This window comes from Leptodactylus fuscus, chromosome 3, assembly GCF_031893055.1.
Source record: "Leptodactylus fuscus isolate aLepFus1 chromosome 3, aLepFus1.hap2, whole genome shotgun sequence".
Classification (NCBI taxonomy): Eukaryota; Metazoa; Chordata; class Amphibia; order Anura; family Leptodactylidae; genus Leptodactylus; species Leptodactylus fuscus.
The window spans coordinates 247,723,940-247,750,514 of NC_134267.1; the positions used below are offsets into that span (position 1 = coordinate 247,723,940).

Consider the following 26,575-nt stretch of genomic DNA (forward strand, 5'->3'; position numbering starts at 1 on the left):
TTTGCAAGGACAGTCCAATACCATGGAGGAGGTATTAAAGCAGCTGATACAGGTCCAGATGCAACAACAACAGGCCCTGGCGCAGCAACAGGAAACAAACCGCCTGTTAATAGAGCAGATGGCTGCACTCCGAGAGTTTGGCACGACTCAAGCCCGACGAATGGAGGTAATCCTGCCTGAGACTGCCAAGGTAAAGAGGGCTGTACAGCAGGTGTTGCAGAAAATGACATCTGATGATGACGCCGAGGCCTACCTCATGGTGTTTGAGAGAGTGGCAGAGAGAGAGGGTCTGCCGAGTGCAGAGTGGGCAGATGTGATTGCGCCCTTCCTCTCCGGTGAACCCCAAAAGGCCTACTATGACCTCAGGGAGCAGGATGTCCGGGACTATACCAAACTAAAGGTGGAGATCCTTGCTCGCCTGGGTGTCACACCAGCAGTTCGCGCTAGGAGAGTTCACAGTTGGACCTACACCGTTGACAAACCCACCAGGTCCCAGATGTACGACCTAATCCATCTGGTACGCAAATGGCTGGAACCAGAGACCTGCACACCCGCCCAAATCGTGGAAAAGGTGGTCGTCGATCGCTTCTTCAGGGCGCTGCCGGCAGAGCTACAACGCTGGGTTGGACACGGGGACCCCAAGACTGCTGATCAACTGGTCAACCTGGTGGAACGGTATATAGCGACCGAGGACTTCCTCCATGATGCTCCCACAGCACCAACTCCTCTCAGGACTGCCCGTCCCGTGACATCGGTGGGTAAGAGGGGTACAATGGGAGGAGTGTGGAAAACTGCGAGAGGGAACAGGGCTCTGGACCTCGGGCGAGGGCAAAAGACTGAACTTGAACCTAAGCGGCCCACAGGTCCTAGATGGGACTCCCTGTTGAAAAGGTCTGGGTCCCTCCAGTGCTGGAGGTGTCATGAGTGGGGACATGTGGCCGCCCGTTGCCCTCTTACTTCAGAGCTCATGGAGTGTGACGCTAATAGGCGGCAGTCGCTATTTGCTGTACCGGTATGTGCAGCCATGCCAGGGACTGAGCCACATGCATGCATGTTAAGGGTTAATGACCGCTCGGCAACAGCCCTACTGGACTCGGGTAGCTCAGTGACTTTGGTTAAAGCCAGCCTTGTGACTGGGGACTATATAACAGGCAAACAGGTGAAAGTGTTATGCATCCATGGGGATATTATAGCTTACCCTGTGGCCTCAGTTACACTGGTAACTCCCTCTGGGACTGTGACCTATGAGGTCGGTGTGGTAAAACGGCTCATGTATGAGGTGATTTTGGGCCGTGATTTCCCATTGTTTTGGGAATTATGGAAGAAAGGTAACGCTCCTGCTGCCAGTGAAGTAACTCCAGCAGAATCTGTTCCTTTCTCTGACAATAATGGTTCATGTGCAGGGACCCCGGGAAATAGTAAAACTAATTTGGGGAAAAATGTGAATGAACCTGAGGTGTGCAATGATGAATGGTTCCCCCTGCAAGTGTTAGCCGGGGAAGAAGAAGAAACTTCCCCACCAGGGCCGCAGGTGCTAGATTTAGGAGTGTCTCGGGGTAACTTTGGGACTGAGCAAGCGAGAGACCCCACTTTGAGTACTGCATGCGCCAATGTTACGGTAATAAATGGTGTACCACAGGGTCCCGGAGCTGACCAGAAATTTCCACACTTTGCTATGAATAGGGACCTGGTTTATCGAGTCACCAAGTGTAACAATGAAATTGTGGAACAGCTTTTGGTGCCAAAACTGTACCGTTGCATGGTGCTAGATATGGCTCATAATCATGTGTTGGGTGGTCATTTAGGGACTAGTAAAACACAAGAGAGAGTCCTCCAACGTTTTTTTTGGCCTGGGGTATATGAAGAGGTGAGGAGGTACTGTGAGTCTTGCCCCACGTGCCAGTTAAGTGCCCCCACACCCCACTACTGTAGCCCGTTGGTGCCACTTCCTATCATTGAGGTACCATTTGAAAGAATTGCAATGGACCTGGTGGGGCCTCTAGTCAAATCCGCTAGGGGACATCAATACATTCTGGTTGTGTTAGACTATGCCACCAGGTACCCGGAGGCAGTTCCCTTAAGAAACATGGCCTCCAAAAATATAGCTCGAGAATTGTTTTACATGTTTTCTCGCACAGGTATTCCCAAAGAAATACTTACTGACCAGGGTACCCCCTTTATGTCAAAAGTTATGAAAGAACTATGCAAATTGTTTAAAATCGCGCATATCCGTACCTCAGTGTACCACCCCCAAACTGATGGATTAGTGGAGAGGTTCAATAAAACCCTCAAACACATGTTGAAAAAGGTAGTGGAAAGGGATGGCCGGGACTGGGACTGTCTGTTACCATATCTTATGTTCTCCATCAGGGAGGTACCCCAAGCATCTACAGGGTTCTCCCCCTTTGAGTTAGTTTATGGCCGGCATCCAAGGGGTTTGCTAGATATTGCCAAAGAGACCTGGGAGACTGAGGCCACCCGATATAAAAGTGTCATTGAACACGTGGCCCAAATGCAGGACCGAATAGAGACAGTGATGCCCATTGTCAGAGAGCATATGCAAAAAGCTCAGGAGGCCCAGAGCAGAATTTACAACAGGTCTGCCCGGGTGAGGACCTTTAATCCAGGGGACCGGGTCCTAGTTCTAGTTCCCACCATTGAGAGTAAGTTTCTGGCAAAGTGGCAGGGTCCCTATGAGATTGTAGAAAAGGTGAGTGAGGTGAATTACAAGGTGCATCAGCCAGGCAGGAGAAAACCCTTCCAGATTTACCACATAAACCTCATCGAGCCGTGGAAGGATAGAGAGGCTTTGGTAGCCGCCCCAACTGTGGTTAAAGAAGGGTTACTGCCAATTCCCCCAGTAAGAATAGGAGAGGCCCTGTCAGGACACCAGAAACAGGAGGTAAAGGAGTTCCTACAGCGCAACAGAGGCAAGTTTTCTGACCTACCCGGCCGAACGCACCTGATAAAACATCATATTAAAACTGAGCCCAACACTAAAGTGAGCCTGAAGCCGTACAGGATACCCGAAGCCCGCAGAGTGGCGGTATCCTCTGAGGTCAAGCACATGCTTGAACTGGGAGTCATTGAGGAGTCAAACAGCGAATGGTCAAGCCCCATTGTACTAATCCCAAAGCCCAATGGGACATGGAGGTTCTGTAATGACTTCAGGAAGTTAAATGAGGTATCCAAATTTGATGCGTACCCCATGCCCCGAGTGGATGAACTGATAGAGAGGCTGGGGAGTGCCAGGTACATCACAACACTTGACCTCACAAAGGGTTACTGGCAGATACCGTTATCTGATGCGGCAAAAGAAAAGACGGCATTCTCCACTCCTGAAGGCCTGTTCCAGTATGTAGTGATGCCATTTGGGTTACATGGGGCCCCTGCGACATTTCAGAGGCTGATGGATCTGATCTTGAGACCACACCGTGATTATGCCGCTGCCTACCTGGACGATGTGGTCATTTTTTCGCCCGACTGGAAAAGTCACCTCTGTAAGGTACAGGCCGTCCTAGACTCCATCAGTGATGCAGGCCTGACCATAAACCCTGAGAAGTGTGCAGTGGGTCTGGAGGAAGCAAAATACCTGGGCTACATTATTGGTAAGGGATTGGTTAAGCCCCAGATAAATAAAATTGAGGCGATACAGAATTGGCCCAGACCGCTAACGAAAAAACAGGTCAAGGCCTTCCTGGGCATTACTGGATACTACCGCCGGTTTGTGCCTAATTTTGCCTCTATTGCATCACCATTGACGGACTTAACAAAGGGCGGTAAGTCAGTCATGGTAAAATGGACCCCAGAGGCAGAAAAGGCTTTTCAGAGTCTAAAGTCCGCTCTGTGTGAACAGCCAGTGCTAATCTCCCCAGATTTCAGAAAACAGTTTCTGGTTCATACTGATGCATCGGATACAGGGTTGGGAGCCGTCCTGTCACAGGTGGTAAATGGGGAAGAACACCCAGTGATGTACCTGAGTAGGAAACTGACCCCAGCAGAGAGAAATTATGCCATAGTCGAGAAAGTGTCTGGCCATCAAGTGGGCCCTGGAGTCCCTGAAATATTATCTGCTGGGTAGAAAGTTTGTGTTGGTGACAGATCACGCTCCACTGGCCTGGATGAAGCAAAATAAGGAGAGAAATGCGAGGGTGACCAGATGGTTTCTCTCCTTACAAAACTTCTGTTTCAACCTTGAACATAGACCAGGGAAATTGCAAGGAAATGCGGATGCATTGTCCAGGGTCTGCTGTCTCTTCAGTAGAAATGCCCAGACCTCTGGTCTGGAGAAGAGGGGGGGGGGGATAATTTTGTTCCGTTCCAAAGGACTCTGTGTTTAGATTTGGCTCAGTCGCAGCTCCAGGACAGGCCTTGGAAGACAAGGTTTCCTTTAGTGGCTCCATCTCAGCAGGATGATGATGGTGAAGCTTGGTTAAATCTGGTGTCGGAAGGGAAAGTGGTTTCTGATCTACATCTAAAGTACTGGAGCATGTTGTTTGGACTATTAACACCTGATCAGAACCCTGTAGAGCAGGGGTAGGGAACCTTTGGCTCTCCAGCTGCTGTGAAACTACAACTCCCAGCATGCTCCATGTGATGTTGTTATAAGTATGTTCTGTATGTTCTGTTCTGATTACTTATTCTGCTTTGTCTGCCTAGCAACAGTGAGGTAGTAAGGGAGGAGGAGCTGAGCTTAGGGGGAGGAGTTGTTAGACAGGGAGCCATGATGGAGCCTGGAATAAAGTGTTCTGATCTATAACAGTAACCATCTCCTAGTGGACTTATTCCAGAAGACCTGCATCCTCACTACAACACTACACTCCATTCACTTCCATGGGAGTTCCCAGAACAGCAGAGCCAGTATGCATGCTGGGAGTTGTAGTTTTGCAACAGCTGGAGAGCCGTACGTTCCCTACCCCTGCTGTAGAGGTCATGTAGAGTCCGATATTAGAGGACCATTACCGCTAGTAGTGGCTGCAGCCAATTCTCCCCCTTTACGGCCCTCTAAATAGAAGTTACCCCCAGGACTTGATGCCAAAATGTTATCAATTTCCTAATCACAATCCAGGTCAATGTCTGGTCCTCAGTCCAATCCACTGCATCAATCCCACACAATGAGAGGGATGGTTCTGGAACCACCGGGGCTAACACTCTGCTGGTGAAGGCTCTACTCACTCCAAGGGCCGAAAACTCTGCAGGTAGAGGCTGAAGTCACCTGAAGGGCCCCAATCTCTGCAGGTAGAGGCTGAAGTCACCTGAAGGGCCCCAATCTCTGCAGGAAGAGGCTGAAGTCACCTGAAGGGCCCCAATCTGTGCAGGTAGAGGCTGAAGTCACTTGAAGGGCCCCAATCTCTGCAGGTAGAGGCTGAAGTCACCTGAAGGGCCCCAATCTCTGCAGGTAGAGGCTGAAGTCACCTGAAGGGCCCCAATCTCTGCAGGTAGAGGCTGAAGTCACCTGAAGGGCCCCAATCTCTGCAGGTAGAGGCTGAAGTCACCTGAAGGGCCCCAATCTCTGCAGGAAGAGGCTGAAGTCACCTGAAGGGCCCCAATCTCTGCAGGTAGAGGCTGAAGTCACCTGAAGGGCCCCAATCTCTGCAGGTAGAGGCTGAAGTCACCTGAAGGGCCCCAATCTCTGCAGGAAGAGGCTGAAGTCACCTGAAGGGCCCCAATCTCTGCAGGTAGAGGCTGAAGTCACCTGAAGGGCCCCAATCTCTGCAGGTAGAGGCTGAAGTCACCTGAAGGGCCCCAATCTCTGCAGGAAGAGGCTGAAGTCACCTGAAGGGCCCCAATCTCTGCAGGAAGAGGCTGAAGTCACCTGAAGGGCCCCAATCTCTGCAGGAAGAGGCTGAAGTCACCTGAAGGGCCCCAATCTCTGCAGGTAGAGGCTGAAGTCACCTGAAGGGCCCCAATCTCTGCAGGTAGAGGCTGAAGTCACCTGAAGGGCCCCAATCTCTGCAGGAAGAGGCTGAAGTCACCTGAAGGGCCCCAATCTCTGCAGGTAGAGGCGGAAGTCACCTGAAGGGCCCCAATCTCTGCAGGTAGAGGCTGAAGTCACCTGAAGGGCCCCAATCTCTGCAGGAAGAGGCTGAAGTCACCTGAAGGGCCCCAATCTCTGCAGGAAGAGGCTGAAGTCACCTGAAGGGCCCCAATCTCTGCAGGTAGAGGCTGAAGTCACCTGAAGGGCCCCAATCTCTGCAGGAAGAGGCTGAAGTCACCTGAAGGGCCCCAATCTCTGCTGGGCTCAGCTTAAGGGCCGGGAACTTCATTTGTTAGGGCTCATGTTAAGGGACAGAAAAGTGAATTTTGGAATTTGCTGAGGTGTCATAGTGACGGTGACATCATCACAGGTCCTTCATCCTTCTCCTCTCCAGAGCTCCGCCCCATGTACTGGTCACATGATACTGGTGACATCATCCCAGGTCCTTCCTCTCTTGCTAGCAGTAGTAGTCAGTGGTCTCTCTCTCAGGACATGATGGCGGATCAGCGAGGTTAGTACAGACTATATATATATATACAGTATATACAGACACATCTCTCCGCCTCACTAACCCCTCGAATGCCAGCTCTTCTCCTCCATATATTATAGTCACAGGCTGGAAGGGATTTCTCCTTATTTCTCCATCACCGGGCCCTTGTCTGCTCGTGTCTGTAGTGGAAGAACCAGTTACACCAGTACTTGTATATACAGTATAGTGACCAGTATATATAATATATAAGGGGGGGGGGTGTATAATAGTGACCAGTATATATAATATATAAGGGGGTGTATAATAGTGACCAGTATATATAATATATAAGGGGGGTGTATAATAGTGACCAGTATATATAATATATAAGGGGGGGGTGTATAATAGTGACCAGTATATATAATATATAAGGGGGGGGGGGTGTATAATAGTGACCAGTATATATAATATATAAGAGGGGGGGTATAATAGTGACCAGTATATATAATATATAAGGGGGGGTGAATAATAGTGACCAGTATATATAATATATAAGGGGGGGTATAATAGTGACCAGTATATATAATATATAAGGGGGGGGTGTATAATAGTGACCAGTATATATAATATATAAGGGGGGGGGGGGGTGTATAATAGTAACCAGTATATATAATATATAAGGGGGGAGGTGTATAATAGTGACCAGTATATATAATATATAAGGGGGGTGTATAATAGTGACCAGTACATATAATATATATGGACGGGTGTATAATAGTGACCAGTATATATAATATATAAGGGGGTGTATAATAGTGACCAGTATATATAATATATAAGGGGGGTGTATAATAGTGACCAGTATATATAATATATAAGGGGGGGGGTGTATAATAGTGACCAGTATATATAATATATAAGGGGGTGTATAATAGTGACCAGTATATATAATATATAACGGGGGGTGTATAATAGTGACTAGTATATATAATATATAAGGGGAGGTGTATAATAGTGACCAGTATATATAATATATAAGGGGGGTGTATAATAGTGACTAGTATATATAATATATAAGGGGAGGTGTATAATAGTGACCAGTATATATAATATATAAGGGGGGTGTATAATAGTGACCAGTACATATAATATATATGGACGGGTGTATAATAGTGACCAGTATATATAATATATAAGGGGGGGGTATAATAGTGACCAGTATATATAATATATAAGGGGGTGTATAATAGTGACCAGTATATATAATATATAAGGGGGGTGTATAATAGTGACCAGTATATATAATATATAAGGGCGGGGTGTATAATAGTGACCAGTATATATAAGATATAAGGGGGGGTGTATAATAGTGTCCAGTATATATTATATATAAGGGGGTGTACAATAGTGACCAGTATATATAATATATAAGGGAGGGGTGTATAATAGTGACCAGTATATATAATATATAAGGGGGGTGTATAATAGTGACCAGTATATATAATATATAAGGGGGGTGTATAATAGTGACCAGTATATATAATATATAAGGGGGGTGTATAATAGGGACCAGTATATATAATATATAAGGGGGGTGTATAATAGTGACCAGTATATATAATATATAACGGGGGGTGTATAATAGTGACCAGTATATATAATATATAAGGGGGGGGTGTATAATAGTGACCAGTATATATAATATATAAGGGGGGGGGTGTATAATAGTGACCAGTATATATAATATATAAGGGGGTGTATAATAGTGACCAGTATATATAATATATAACGGGGGGTGTATAATAGTGACTAGTATATATAATATATAAGGGGAGGTGTATAATAGTGACCAGTATATATAATATATAAGGGGGTGTATAATAGTGACCAGTATATATAATATATAAGGGGGTGTATAATAGTGACCAGTATATATAATATATAAGGGGGGGTGTATAATAGTGACCAGTATATATAATATATAAGGGGGTGTATAATAGTGACCAGTATATATAATATATAAGGGGGTGTATAATAGTGACCAGTATATATAATATATAACGGGGGGTGTATAATAGTGACTAGTATATATAATATATAAGGGGAGGTGTATAATAGTGACCAGTATATATAATATATAAGGGGGTGTATAATAGTGACCAGTATATATAATATATAAGGGGATGTATAATAGTGACCAGTATATATAATATATAAGGGGATGTATAATACTGACCAGTATATATAATATATAAGGGGGTGTATAATAGTGACCAGTATATATAATATATAAGGGGGGTGTATAATAGTGACCAGTATATATAATATATAAGGGGGGTGTATAATAGGGACCAGTATATATAATATATAAGGGGGGGTGTATAATAGTGACCAGTATATATAATATATAAGGGGGGTGTATAATAGTGACCAGTATATATAATATATAAGGGGGTGTATAATAGTGACCAGTATATATAATATATAAGGGGGGGTATAATAGTGACCATTATATATAATATATAAGGGGGGTGTATAATAGTGACCAGTATATATAATATATAAGGGGGGGTATAATAGTGACCAGTATATATAATATATAAGGGGGGTGTATAATAGTGACCAGTATATATAATATATAAGGGGGGTGTATAATAGTGACCAGTATATATAATATATAAGGGGGGTGTATAATAGTGACCAGTATATATAATATATAAGGGGGGTGTACAATAGTGACCAGTATATATAATATATAAGGCGGGTGTATAATAGTGACCAGTATATATAATATATAAGGGGGTGTATAATAGTGACTAGTATATATAATATATAAGGGGGGGTGTATAATAGTGACCAGTATATATAATATATAAGGGGGGTGTATAATAGTGACCAGTATATATAATATATAAGGGGGGTGTATAATAGTGACCAGTATATATAATATATAAGGGGGGGTGTATAATAGTGACCAGTATATATAATATATAAGGGGGGGTGTATAATAGTGACCAGTATATATAATATATAAGGGGGGGTGTATAATAGTGACCAGTATATATAATAAATAAGGGGGGTGTATAATAGTGACCAGTATATATAATATATAAGGGTGGGTATAATAGTGACCAGTATATATAATATATAAGGGGGGGGGTGTATAATAGTGACCAGTATATATAATATATAAGGGGGGGGGTGTATAATAGTGACCAGTATATATAATATATAAGGGAGGTGTATAATGGTGACCAGTATATATAATATATAAGGGGGGTGTATAATAGTGACCAGTATATATAATATATAAGGGAGGGGTGTATAATAGTGACCAGTATATGTAATATATAAGGGGGGGTGTGTATAATAGTGAGCAGTATATATAATATATAAGGGGGGGGTGTATAATAGTGACCAGTATATATAATATATAAGGGGGGGGTGTATAATAGTGACCAGTATATATAATATATAAGGGGAGGTGTATAATAGTGACCAGTATATATAATATATAAGGGGGGGGGGTATAATAGTGACCAGTATATATAATATATAAGGGGGGGTATAATAGTGACCAGTATATATAATATATAAGGGGGTGTATAATAGTGACCAGTATATATAATATATAAGGGGGGTGTATAATAGTGACCAGTATATATAATATATAAGGGGGGTGTATAATAGTGACCAGTATATATAATATATAAGGGGGGGGGTGTATAATAGTGACCAGTATATATAATATATAAGGGGGGTGTATAATAGTGACCAGTATATATAATATATAAGGGGGGGGGTGTATAATAGTGACCAGTATATATAATATATAAGGGGGGTGTATAATAGTGACCAGTATATATAATATATAAGGGGGGGGTGTATAATAGTGACCAGTATATATAATATATAAGGGGAGGTGTATAATAGTGACCAGTACATATAATATATATGGACGGGTGTATAATAGTGACCAGTATATATAATATATGGGGGGGGGTATAATAGTGACCAGTATATGTAATATATAAGGGGGTGTATAATAGTGACCAGTATATATAATATATAAGGGGGGTGTATAATAGTGACCAGTATATATAATATATAAGGGGGGGTGAATAATAGTGACCAGTATATATAATATATAAGGGGGGTGTATAATAGTGACCATTATATATAATATATAAGGGGGGTGTATAATAGTGACCATTATATATAATATATAAGGGGGGTGTATAATAGTGACCATTATATATAATATATAAGGGGGGGTGTATAATAGTGACCAGTATATATAATATATAAGAGGGGGTGTATAATAGTGTCCAGTATGTATAAGGGGGGGGTGGTGTATAATAGTGACCAGTATATATAATATATAAGGGGGGTGTATAATAGTGACCAGTATATATAATAAATAAGGGGGGTGTATAATAGTGACCAGTATATATAATATATAAGGGTGGGTATAATAGTGACCAGTATATATAATATATAAGGGGGGGGTGTATAATAGTGACCAGTATATATAATATATAAGGGGGGGTGTATAATAGTGACCAGTATATATAATATATAAGGGGGGTATATAATGGTGACCAGTATATATAATATATAAGGGGGGTGTATAATAGTGACCAGTATATATAATATATAAGGGAGGGGTGTATAATAGTGACCAGTATATGTAATATATAAGGGGGGGTGTATAATAGTGACCACTATATATAATATATAGGGGGGGGGGTATAATAGTGACCAGTATATATAATATATAAGGGGAGGTGTATAATAGTGACCAGTACATATAATATATATGGGGGGGGGGGTATAATAGTGACCAGTATATATAATATATAAGGGGGGGGGGGTATAATAGTGACCAGTATATATAATATATAAGGGGGTGTATAATAGTGACCAGTATATATAATATATAAGGGGGGTGTATAATAGTGACCAGTATATATAATATATAAGGGGGGTGTATAATAGTGACCAGTATATATAATATATAAGGGGGGTGTATAATAGTGACCAGTATATATAATATATAAGGGGGGTGTATAATAGTGACCAGTATATATAATATATAAGGGGGGGTGTATAATAGTGACCAGTATATATAATATATAAGGGGAGGTGTATAATAGTGACCAGTACATATAATATATATGGACGGGTGTATAATAGTGACCAGTATATATAATATATAAGGGGGGGGGGGTATAATAGTGACCAGTATATGTAATATATAAGGGGGGTGTATAATAGTGACCAGTATATATAATATATAAGGGGGTGTATAATAGTGACCAGTATATATAATATATAAGGGGGGGTGAATAATAGTGACCAGTATATATAATATATAAGGGGGGTGTATAATAGTGACCATATATATATAATATATAAGGGGGGTGTATAATAGTGACCAGTATATATAATATATAAGGGGGGTGTATAATAGTGACCAGTATATATAATATATAAGGGGGTGTATAATAGTGACCAGTATATATAATATATAAGGGGGGTGTATAATAGTGACCATTATATATAATATATAAGGGGGGTGTATAATAGTGACCATTATATATAATATATAAGGGGGGGTGTATAATAGTGACCAGTATATATAATATATAAGAGGGGGTGTATAATAGTGTCCAGTATGTATAAGGGGGGGGGGGGTGGTGTATAATAGTGACCAGTATATATAATATATAAGGGGGGTGTATAATAGTGACCAGTATATATAATATATAACGGGGGGTGTATAATAGTGACCAGTATATATAATATATAAGGGGGTGTATAATAGTGACCAGTATATATAATATATAAGGGCGGGTGTATAATAGTGACCAGTATATATAATATATAAGGGAGGGGTATAATAGTGACCAGTATATATAATATATAAGGGGGGTGTATAATAGTGACCAGTATATATAATATATAAGGGGGGGGGTATAATAGTGACCAGTATATATAATATATAAGGGGGGTGTATAATAGTGACCAGTATATATAATATATAAGGGGGGTGTATAATAGAGACCAGTATATATAATATATAAGGGGGGTGTATAATAGTGACCAGTATATATAATATATAAGGGGGGTATATAATGGTGACCAGTATATATAATATATAAGGGGGGTGTATAATAGTGACCAGTATATATAATATATAAGGGAGGGGTGTATAATAGTGACCAGTATATGTAATATATAAGGGGGGGTGTATAATAGTGACCACTATATATAATATATAGGGGGGGTATAATAGTGACCAGTATATATAATATATAAGGGGGGTGTATAATAGTGACCAGTACATATAATATATATGGACGGGTGTATAATAGTGACCAGTATATATAATATATAAGGGGGGGGTATAATAGTGACCAGTATATATAATATATAAGGGGGTGTATAATAGTGGCCAGTATATATAATATATAAGGGGGGTGTATAATAGTGACCAGTATATATAATATATAAGGGCGGGGTGTATAATAGTGACCAGTATATATAATATATAAGGGGGGGTGTATAATAGTGTCCAGTATATATTATATATAAGGGGGTGTACAATAGTGACCAGTATATATAATATATAAGGGAGGGGTGTATAATAGTGACCAGTATATATAATTTATAAGGGGGGTGTATAAAAGTGACCAGTATATATAATATATAAGGGGGGGTGTATAATAGTGACCAGTATATATAATATATAAGGGGGGGTGAATAATAGTGACCAGTATATATAATATATAAGGGGGGTGTATAATAGTGACCAGTATATATAATATATAAGGGGGGGGTGTATAATAGTGACCAGTATATATAAGGGGGGTGTATAATAGTGACCAGTATATATAATATATAAGGGGGGTGTATAATAGTGACCAGTATATATAATATATAAGGGGGGTGTATAATAGTGACCAGTATATATAATATATAAGGGGGTGTATAATAGTGACCAGTATATATAATATATAAGGGGGGTGTATAATAGTGACCAGTATATATAATATATAGGGGGGGTATAATAGTGACTAGTATATATAATATATAAGGGGAGGTGTATATGACCAGTATATATAATATATAAGGGGGGTGTATAATAGTGACCAGTATATATAATATATAATTGGGGGGGTGTATAATAGTGACCAGTATATATAATATATAAGGGGGGTGTATAATAGTGACCAGTATATATAATATATAAGGGGGATGTACAATAGTGACCAGTATATATAATATATAAGGGGGGGTGTATAATAGTGACCAGTATATATAATATATAATGGGTGGGGGGTCTATAATAGTGACCAGTATATATAATATATAAGGGGGTGTATAATAGTGACTAGTATATATAATATATAAGGGGGGTGTATAATAGTGACCAGTATATATAATATATAAGGGGGTGTATAATAGTGACCAGTATATATAATATATAAGGGGGGGTGTATAATAGTGACCAGTATATATAATATATAAGGGGGGTGTATAATAGTGACCAGTATATATAATATATAAGGGGGGTGTATAATAGTGACCAGTATATATAATATATAAGGGAGGGGTGTATAATAGTGACCAGTATATATAATATATAAGGGGGGTGAATAATAGTGACCAGTATATATAATATATAAGGGGGTATGTATAATAGTGACCAGTATATATAATATATAAGGGGGGGGGTGTATAATAGTGACCAGTATATATAATATATAAGGGGGGGTGTATAATAGTGACCAGTATATATAATATATAAGGGGGGGGTGTATAATAGTGACCAGTATATATAAGGGGGGTGTATAATAGTGACCAGTATATATAATATATAAGGGGGTGTATAATAGTGACCAGTATATATAATATATAAGGGGGTGTATGATAGTGACCAGTATATATAATATATAAGTGGGGGGGTGTATAATAGTGACCAGTATATATAATATATAAGGGGGGGGGGGTGTATAATAGTGACCAGTATATATAATATATAAGGGGGGTGTATAATAGTGACCAATATATATAATATATAAGGGGGTGTATAATAGTGACCAGTATATATAATATATAAGGGGGGTGTATAATAGTGACCGGTATATATAATATATAAGGGGGGTGTATAATAGTGACCGGTATATATAATATATAAGGGGGGTGTATAATAGTGACCAGTATATGTAATATATAAGGGGGGTGTATAATTCTGACCAGTATATATAATATATAAGGGAGGGGTGTGTAATAGTGACCAGTATATATAATATATAAGGGAGGGGTGTATAATAGTGACCAGTATATATAATTTATAAGGGGGGTGTATAATAGTGACCAGTATATATAATATATAAGGGGGGGGTGTATAATAGTGACCAGTATATATAATATATAAGGGAGGGGTGTATAATAGTGACCAGTATATATAATTTATAAGGGGGGGTGTATAATAGTGACCAGTATATATAATATATAAGGGGGGGGGGGTGAATAATAGTGACCAGTATATATAATATATAAGGGGGGGTGTATAATAGTGACCAGTATATATAAGGGAGGTGTATAATAGTGACCAGTATATATAAGGGGGGTGTATAATAGTGACCAGTATATATAATATATAAGGGAGGTGTATAATAGTGACCAGTATATATAATATATAAGGGGGGTGTATAATAGTGACCAGTATATATAATATATAAGGGGGGGTGTATAATAGTGACCAGTATATATAATATATAAGGGGGGTGTATAATAGTGACCAGTATATATAATATATAGGGGGGGTATAATAGTGACTAGTATATATAATATATAAGGGGAGGTGTATAATAGTGACCAGTATATATAATATAAAAGGGGGGGTGTATAATAGTGACCAGTATATATAATATATAATGGGGGGGGGTGTATAATAGTGACCAGTATATATAATATATAAGGGGGTGTATAATAGTGACCAGTATATATAATATATAAGGGGGGGTGTATAATAGTGTCCAGTATATATTATATATAAGGGGGGTGTACAATAGTGACCAGTATATATAATATATAAGGGAGGGGTGTATAATAGTGACCAGTATATATAATTTATAAGGGGGGTGTATAAAAGTGACCAGTATATATAATATATAAGGGGGGGTGTATAATAGTGACCAGTATATATAATATATAAGGGGGGGTGAATAATAGTGACCAGTATATATAATATATAAGGGGGGTGTATAATAGTGACCAGTATATATAATATATAAGGGGGGGGTGTATAATAGTGACCAGTATATATAAGGGGGGTATATAATAGTGACCAGTATATATAATATATAAGGGGGGTGTATAATAGTGACCAGTATATATAATATATAAGGGGGGGTGTATAATAGTGACCAGTATATATAATATATAAGGGGGTGTATAATAGTGACCAGTATATATAATATATAAGGGGGGTGTATAATAGTGACCAGTATATATAATATATAGGGGGGGGTATAATAGTGACTAGTATATATAATATATAAGGGGAGGTGTATAATAGTGACCAGTATATATAATATATAAGGGGGGGTGTATAATAGTGACCAGTATATATAATATATAATTGGGGGGGTGTATAATAGTGACCAGTATATATAATATATAAGGGGGTGTATAATAGTGACCAGTATATATAATATATAAGGGGGATGTACAATAGTGACCAGTATATATAATATATAAGGGGGGGTGTATAATAGTGACCAGTATATATAATATATAATGGGTGGGGGGTCTATAATAGTGACCAGTATATATAATATATAAGGGGGTGTATAATAGTGACTAGTATATATAATATATAAGGGGGGTGTATAATAGTGACCAGTATATATAATATATAAGGGGGTGTATAATAGTGACCAGTATATATAATATATAAGGGGGGTGTATAATAGTGACCAGTATATATAATATATAAGGGGGGTGTATAATAGTGACCAGTATATATAATATATAAGGGAGGGGTGTATAATAGTGACCAGTATATATAATATATAAGGGGGGTGAATAATAGTGACCAGTATATATAATATATAAGGGGGGTGTATAATAGTGACCAGTATATATAATATATAAGGGGGGTGTATAATAGTGACCAGTATATATAATATATAAGGGGGGGGGTGTATAATAGTGACCAGTATATATAATATATAAGGGGGGGTGAATAATAGTGACCAGTATATATAATATATAAGGGGGGGTGTATAATAGTGACCAGTATATATAATATATAAGGGGGGGGGGTGTATAATAGTGACCAGTATATATAAGGGGGGTGTATAATAGTGACCAGTATATATAATATATAAGGGGGTGTATAATAGTGACCAGTATATATAATATATAAGGGGGTGTATGATAGTGACCAGTATATATAATATATAAGTGGGGGGGTGTATAATAGTGACCAGTATATATAATATATAAGGGGGGGGGGTGTATAATAGTGACCAGTATATATAATATATAAGGGGGGTGTATAATAGTGACCAATATATATAATATATAAGGGGGTGTATAATAGTGACCAGTATATATAATATATAAGGGGGGTGTATAATAGTGACCGGTATATATAATATATAAGGGGGTGTATAATAGTGACCAGTATATATAATATATAAGGGGGGTGTATAATAGTGACCGGTATATATAATATATAAGGGGGTGTATAATAGTGACCAGTATATGTAATATATAAGGGGGGGTGTATAATTCTGACCAGTATATATTATATATAAGGGAGGGGTGTGTAATAGTGACCAGTATATATAATATATAAGGGAGGGGTGTATAATAGTGACCAGTATATATAATTTATAAGGGGGGTGTATAATAGTGACCAGTATATATAATATATAAGGGGGGGGTGTATAATAGTGACCAGTATATATAATATATAAGGGAGGGGTGTATAATAGTGACCAGTATATATAATTTATAAGGGGGGTGTATAATAGTGACCAGTATATATAATATATAAGGGGGGGGGTGAATAATAGTGACCAGTATATATAATATATAAGGGGGGGTGTATAATAGTGACCAGTATATATAAGGGAGGTGTATAATAGTGACCAGTATATATAAGGGGGGTGTATAATAGTGACCAGTATATATAATATATAAGGGGGGGTGTATAATAGTGACCAGTATATATAATATATAAGGGGGGGTGTATAATAGTGACCAGTATATATAATATATAAGGGGGGTGTATAATAGTGACCAGTATATATAATATATAAGGGGGGTGTATAATAGTGACCAGTATATATAATATAAAAGGGGGGGTGTATAATAGTGACCAGTATATATAATATATAATGGGGGGGGGTGTATAATAGTGACCAGTATATATAATATATAAGGGGGTGTATAATAGTGACCAGTATATATAATATATAAGGGGGATGTACAATAGTGACCAGTATATATAATATATAAGGGGGGGTGTATAATAGTGACCAGTATATATAATATATAAGGGGGTGTATAATAGTGACCAGTATATATAATATATAAGGGGGTGTATAATAGTGACCAGTATATATAATATATAAGGGGGATGTACAATAGTGACCAGTATATATAATATATAAGGGGGGGTGTATAATAGTGACCAGTATATATAATATATAATGGGTGGGGGGTGTATAATAGTGACCAGTATATATAATATATAAGGGGGTGTATAATAGTGACCAGTATATATAATATATAAGGGGGTGTATAATAGTGACCAGTATATATAATATATAAGGGGGGTGTATAATAGTGACCAGTATATATAATATATAAGGGGGATGTACAATAGTGACCAGTATATATAATATATAATGGGTGGGGGGTGTATAATAGTGACCAGTATATATAATATATAAGGGGGTGTATAATAGTGACCAGTATATATAATATATAAGGGGGTGTATAATAGTGACCAGTATATATAATATATAAGGGGGATGTACAATAGTGACCAGTATATATAATATATAAGGGGGGGTGTATAATAGTGACCAGTATATATAATATATAATGGGTGGGGGGTGTATAATAGTGACCAGTATATATAATATATAAGGGGGTGTATAATAGTGACCAGTATATATAATATATAAGGGGGTGTATAATAGTGACCAGTATATATAATATATAAGGGGGGTGTATAATAGTGACCAGTATATATAATATATAAGGGGGGGTATAATAGTGACCAGTATATATAATATATAAGGGGGGTGTATAATAGTGACCAGTATATATAATATATAAGGGGGGTATAATAGTGACCAGTATATATAATATATAAGGGGGGGTGTATAATAGTGACCAGTATATATAATATATAAGGGGGGTGTATAATAGTGACCAGTATATATAATATATAAGGGGGGTGTATAATGGTGACCAGTATATATAATATATAAGGGGGGTGTATAATGGTGACCAGTATATATAATATATAAGGGGGGTGTATAATAGTGACCAGTATATGTAATATATAAGGGGGGGTGTATAATAGTGACCACTATATATAATATATAGGGGGGGGGTATAATAGTGACCAGTATATATAATATATAAGGGGAGGTGTATAATAGTGACCAGTACATATAATATATATGGACGGGTGTATAATAGTGACCAGTATATATAATATATAAGGGGGGGGGGTATAATAGTGACCAGTATATGTAATTTATAAGGGGGGTGTATAATAGTGACCAGTATATATAATATATAAGGGGGTGTATAATAGTGACCAGTATATATAATATATAAGGGGGGGTGAATAATAGTGACCAGTATATATAATATATAAAGGGGGTGTATAATAGTGACCATTATATATAATATATAAGGGGGGGTGTATAATAGTGACCATTATATATAATATATAAGGGGGGGTGTATAATAGTGACCAGTATATATAATATATAAGAGGGGGTGTATAATAGTGTCCAGTATGTATAAGGGGGGGTGGTGTATAATAGTGACCAGTATATATAATACATAAGGGCGGGGTGTATAATAGTGACCAGTATATATAATATATAAGGGCGGGGTGTATAATAGTGACCAGTATATATAATATATAAGGGGGGTGTATAATAGTGTCCAGTATATATTATATATAAGGGGGTGTACAATAGTGACCAGTATATATAATATATAAGGGAGGGGTGTATAATAGTGACCAGTATATATAATTTATAAGGGGGGTGTATAATAGTGACCAGTATATATAATATATAAGGGGGGGGGTGTATAATAGTGACCAGTATATATAATATATAAGGGGGGGGGGGTGTATAATAGTGACCAGTATATATAAAGGGGGTGCATAATAGTGACCAGTATATATAATATATAAGGGGGGTGTATAATAGTGACCAGTATATATATTATATAAGGGGGGTGTATAATAGTGACCAGTATATATAATATATAAGGGGGTGTATAATAGTGACCAGTATATATAATATATAAGGGGGGTGTATAATAGTGACCAGTATATATAATATATAGGGGGGGGTATAATAGTGACTACTATATATAATATATAAGGGGAGGTGTATAATAGTGACCAGTATATATAATATATAAGGGGGGGTGTATAATAGTGACCAGTATATATAATATATAATGGGGGGGGTGTATAATAGTGACCAGTATATATAATATATAAGGGGGTGTATAATAGTGACCAGTATATATAATATATAAGGGGGGATGTACAATAGTGACCAGTATATATAATATATAATGATCATTAATGGGTGGGGGGTGTATAATAGTGACCAGTATATATAATATTTAAGGGGGTGTATAATAGTGACTAGTATATATAATATATAAGGGGGGTGTTTAATAGTGACCAGTATATATAATATATAAGGGGGTGTATAATAGTGACCAGTATATATAATATATAAGGGGGGGGTGTATAATAGTGACCAGTATATATAATATATAAGGGGGGGTGTATAATAGTGACCAGTATATATAATATATAAGGGGGGGTGTATAATAGTGACCAGTATATATAATATATAAGGGGGGGGTGTATAATAGTGACCAGTATATATAATATATAAGGGGGGGGTGAATAATAGTGACCAGTATATATAATATATAAGGGGGGGTGTATAATAGTGACCAGTATATATAATATATAAGGGGGGGGGTGTATAATAGTGACCAGTATATATAAGGGGGGTGTATAATAGTGACCAGTATATATAATATATAAGGGGGTGTATAATAGTGACCAGTATATATAATATATAAGGGGGTGTATGATAGTGACCAGTATATATAATATATAAGTGGGGGGGGTGTATAATAGTGACCAGTATATATAATATATAAGGGGGGGTGTATAATAGTGACCAGTATATATAATATATAAGGGGGGTGTATAATGGTGACCGGTATATATAATATATAAGGGGGTGTATAATAGTGACCAGTATATATAATATATAAGGGGGTGTATACTAGTGACCAGTATATATAATATATAAGGGGGGGTGTATAATAGTGACCAATATATATAATATATAAGGGGGTTGTTTTATAGTGACCAGTATATATAATATATAAGGGGGGTGTATAATTCTGACCAGTATATATAATATATAAGGGAGGGGTGTGTAATAGTGAATAGTGAATAGTGAAATTTCCCCAAGGTGGGACTATTAAAGGATTATCTTATCTTATCTTATATAAGGGGGGGTGTATAATAGTGACCAGTATATATAATATATAAGGGGGGGTGTATAATATTGACCAGTATATATAATATATAATAGGGGGGGTGTATAATAGTGACCAGTATACATAATATATAAGGGGGTGTGTATAATAGTGACTAGTATATATAATATATAAGGGGGGTGTATAATAGTGACCAGTATATATAATATATAAGGGGGTGTATAATAGTGACCAGTATATATAATATATAAGGGGGGTGTATAATAGTGACCAGTATATATAATATATAAGGGGGGTGTATAATAGTGACCAGTATATATAATATATAAGGGAGGGGTGTATAATAGTAACCAGTATATATAATATATATATATATACTGACCAGTATATATAATATATAAGGGGGTGTATAATAGTGACCAGTATATATAATATATAAGGGGGGGTGTATAATAGTGACCAGTATATATAATATATAAGGGGGGGTGTATAATAGTGACCAGTATATATAATATATAAGGGGGGTGTATAATAGTGACCAGTATATATAATATATAAGGGGGGGGTGTATAATAGTGACCAGTATATATAATATATAAGGGGGGGTGAATAATAGTGACCAGTATATATAATATATAAGGGGGGGGTGTATAATAGTGACCAGTATATATAATATATAAGGGGGGTGTATAATAGTGACCAGTATATATAATATATAAGGGGGGGTGTATGATAGTGACCAGTATATATAATATATAATTGGGGGGTGTATGATAGTGACCAGTATATATAATATATAAGTGGGGGGTGTATAATAGTGACCAGTATATATAATATATAAGGGGGGTGTATAATAGTGACCAGTATATATAATATATAAGGGGGTGTATAATAGTGACCAGTATATATAATATATAAGGGGGTGTATAATAGTGACCAGTATATATAATATATAAGTGGGGGGTGTATGATAGTGACCAGTATATATAATATATAAGGGGGGGTGTATAATAGTGACCAGTATATATAATATATAAGGGGGGGTATAATAGTGACCAGTATATGTAATATATAAGGGGGGGGTGTATAATAGTGACCAGTATATATAATATATAAGGGGGGTGTATAATAGTGTCCAGTATGTATAAGGGGGGGTGGTGTATAATAGTGACCAGTATATATAATATATAAGGGGGGGTGTATAATAGTGACCAGTATATATAATATATAAGGGGGGGTGTATAATTGTGACCGGTATATATAATATATAAGGGGGGGTGTATAATAGTGACCAGTATATATAATATATAAGGGGGGGGTGTATAATTGTGACCGGTATATATAATATATAAGGGGGGGTGTATAATAGTGACCAGTATATATAATATATAAGGGGGGTGTATAATAGTGACCAGTATATATAATATATAAGGGCGGGGTGTATAATAGTGACCAGTATATATAATATATAAGGGGGGGTGTATAATAGTGTTCCAGTATATATTATATATAAGTGGGGTGTACAATAGTGACCAGTATATATAATATATAAGGGAGGGGTGTATAATAGTGACCAGTATATATAATATATAAGGGGGGGGGTATAATAGTGACCAGTATATATAATATATAAGGGGGGGGGTGAATAATAGTGACCAGTATATATAATATATAAGGGGGGGTGTATAATAGTGACCAGTATATATAAGGGGGGTGTATAATAGTGACCAGTATATATAATATATAAGGGGGGTGTATAATAGTGACCAGTATATATAATATATAAGGGGGGGTGTATAATAGTGACCAGTATATATAATATATAAGGGGGGTGTATAATAGTGTCCAGTATATATTATATATAAGTGGGTGTACAATAGTGACCAGTATATATAATATATAAGGGGTGGGGGTGTATAATAGTGACCAGTATATATAATATATAAGGGGGGGGTGTATAATAGTGACCAGTATATATAAGGGGGGTGTATAATAGTGACCAGTATATATAATATATAAGGGGGGTGTATAATAGTGACCAGTATATATAATATATAAGGGGGGTGTATAATAGTGACCAGTATATATAATATATAAGGGGGGTGTATAATAGTGACCAGTATATATAATATATAAGGGGGGGTGTATAATAGTGACCAGTATATATAATATATAGGGGGGGTATAATAGTGACTAGTATATATAATATATAAGGGGAGGTGTATAATAGTGACCAGTATATATAATATATAAGGGGGGGTGTATAATAGTGACCAGTATATATAATATATAATGGGGGGGGTGTATAATAGTGACCAGTATATATAATATATGAGGGGGTGTATAATAGTGACCAGTATATATAATATATAAGGGGGTGTACAATAGTGACCAGTATATATAATATATAAGGGGGGGTGTATAATAGTGACCAGTATATATAATATATAAGGGGGGTGTATAATAGTGACCAGTATATATAATATATAAGGGGGGGTGTATAATAGTGACCAGTATATATAATATATAAGGGGGGTATATAATAGATATAATAGTGACCAGTATATATAATATATAAGGGGGGTGTATAATAGTGACCAGTATATATAATATATAAGGGAGGGGTGTATAATAGTGACCAGTATATATAATATATAAGGGGGGGTGTATAATAGTGACCAGTATATATAATATATAAGGGGGTGTATAATAGTGACCAGTATATATAATATATAAGGGGGTGTATAATAGTGACCAGTATATATAATTTATAAGGGGGTGTATAATAGTGACCAGTATATGTAATATATAAGGGGGGGTGTATAATAGTGACCAGTATATATAATATATAAGGGGGTGTATAATAGTGACCAGTATATATAATATATAAGGGGGTGTATAATAGTGACCAGTATATATAATATATAAGGGGGTGTATAATAGTGACCAGTATATATAATATATAAGGGGGTGTATAATAGTGACCAGTATATATAATATATAAGGGGGTGTATAATAGTGACCGGTATATATAATATATAAGGGGGTGTATAATAGTGACCGGTATATATAATATATAAGGGGGGGTGTATAATAGTGACCGGTATATATAATATATAAGGGGGGTGTATAATAGTGACCGGTGTATATATAATATATAAGGGGGTGTATAATAGTGACCGGTATATATAATATATAAGGGGGTGTATAATAGTGACCAGTATATATAAGAGGGGTGTATAATAGTGACCAGTATATATAATATATAAGGGGGGTGTATAATAGTGACCAGTATATATAATATATAAGGGGGTGTATAATAGTGACCAGTATATATAATATATAAGGGGGTTGTTTTATAGTGACCAGTATATATAATATATAAGGGGGGTGTATAATTCTGACCAGTATATATAATATATAAGGGAGGGGTGTGTAATAGTGACCAGTATATATAATATATAAGGGGGGGTGTATAATAGTGACCAGTATATATAATATATAAGGGGGGGTATAATAGTGACCAGTATATATAATATATAAGGGGGGGTGTATAATAGTGACCAGTATATATAATATATAAGGGGGTGTACAATAGTGACCAGTATATATAATATATAAGGGAGGGGTGTATAATAGTGACCAGTATATATAATTTATAAGGGGGGTGTATAATAGTGACCAGTATATATAATATATAAGGGGGGGGGGTGTATAATAGTGACCAGTATATATAATATATAAGGGGGGGGGTGTATAATAGTGACCAGTATATATAAGGGGGGTGCATAATAGTGACTAGTATATATAATATATAAGGGGGGGTGTATAATAGTGACCAGTATATATATTATATAAGGGGGGTGTATAATAGTGACCAGTATATATAATATATAAGGGGGTGTATAATAGTGACCAGTATATATAATATATAAGGGGGGTGTATAATAGTGACCAGTATATATAATATATAGGGGGGGTATAATAGTGACTACTATATATAATATATAAGGGGAGGTGTATAATAGTGACCAGTATATATAATATATAAGGGGGGGTGTATAATAGTGACCAGTATATATAATGGGGGGGGGGGTGTATAATAGTGACCAGTATATATAATATATAAGGGGGTGTATAATAGTGACCAGTATATATAATATATAAGGGGGATGTACAATAGTGACCAGTATATATAATATATAATGGGTGGGGGGTGTATAATAGTGACCAGTATATATAATATTTAAGGGGGTGTATAATAGTGACTAGTATATATAATATATAAGGGGGGTGTATAATAGTGACCAGTATATATAATATATAAGGGGGTGTATAATAGTGACCAGTATATATAATATATAAGGGGGGGTGTATAATAGTGACCAGTATATATAATATATAAGGGGGTGTATAATAGTGACCAGTATATATAATATATAAGGGGGGTGTATAATAGTGACCAGTATATATAATATATAAGGGAGGGGTGTATAATAGTGACCAGTATATATAATATATAAGGGGGGTGAATAATAGTGACCAGTATATATAATATATAAGGGGGGTGTATAATAGTGACCAGTATATATAATATATAAGGGGGGTGTATAATAGTGACCAGTATATATAATATATAAGGGGGGGTGTATAATAGTGACCAGTATATATAATATATAAGGGGGGGTGAATAATAGTGACCAGTATATATAATATATAAGGGGGGGTGTATAATAGTGACCAGTATATATAATATATAAGGGGGGGGGTGTATAATAGTGACCAGTATATATAAGGGGGGTGTATAATAGTGACCAGTATATATAATATATAAGGGGGTGTATAATAGTGACCAGTATATATAATATATAAGGGGGGTGTATGATAGTGACCAGTATATATAATATATAAGTGGGGGGGTGTATAATAGTGACCAGTATATATAATATATAAGGGGGGGTGTATAATAGTGACCAGTATATATAATATATAAGGGGGGTGTATAATAGTGACCGGTATATATAATATATAAGGGGGTGTATAATAGTGACCAGTATATATAATATATAAGGGGGTGTATACTAGTGACCAGTATATATAATATATAAGGGGGGTGTATAATAGTGACCAATATATATAATATATAAGGGGGTTGTTTTATAGTGACTAGTATATATAATATATAAGGGGGGTGTATAATTCTGACCAGTATATATAATATATAAGGGAGGGGTGTGTAATAGTGAATAGTGAAATTTCCCCAAGGTGGGACTATTAAAGGATTATCTTATCTTATCTTATCTTATCTTATA

At 36.7% G+C, this 26,575-nt stretch overlaps 1 protein-coding gene across 2 annotated transcripts in view; it reads left to right on the top strand.

Moving 5' to 3' along the window:
* Positions 1-6,426: 6,426 nt before the first annotated feature.
* Positions 6,427-26,575, top strand: part of LOC142198407 (uncharacterized) — a 42,471-nt gene continuing 22,322 nt past the window's right edge. Inside the window, exon 1 of one of the 2 annotated variants that reach the window (XM_075269439.1) lies at positions 6,427-6,488. In XM_075269439.1, coding sequence (XP_075125540.1) covers positions 6,470-6,488 — 19 coding nt within the window. In that variant the 5' untranslated portion in view covers positions 6,427-6,469. The remainder of the gene's footprint in view (positions 6,489-26,575) is intronic. The other variant, XM_075269441.1, reaches the window with a different exon arrangement.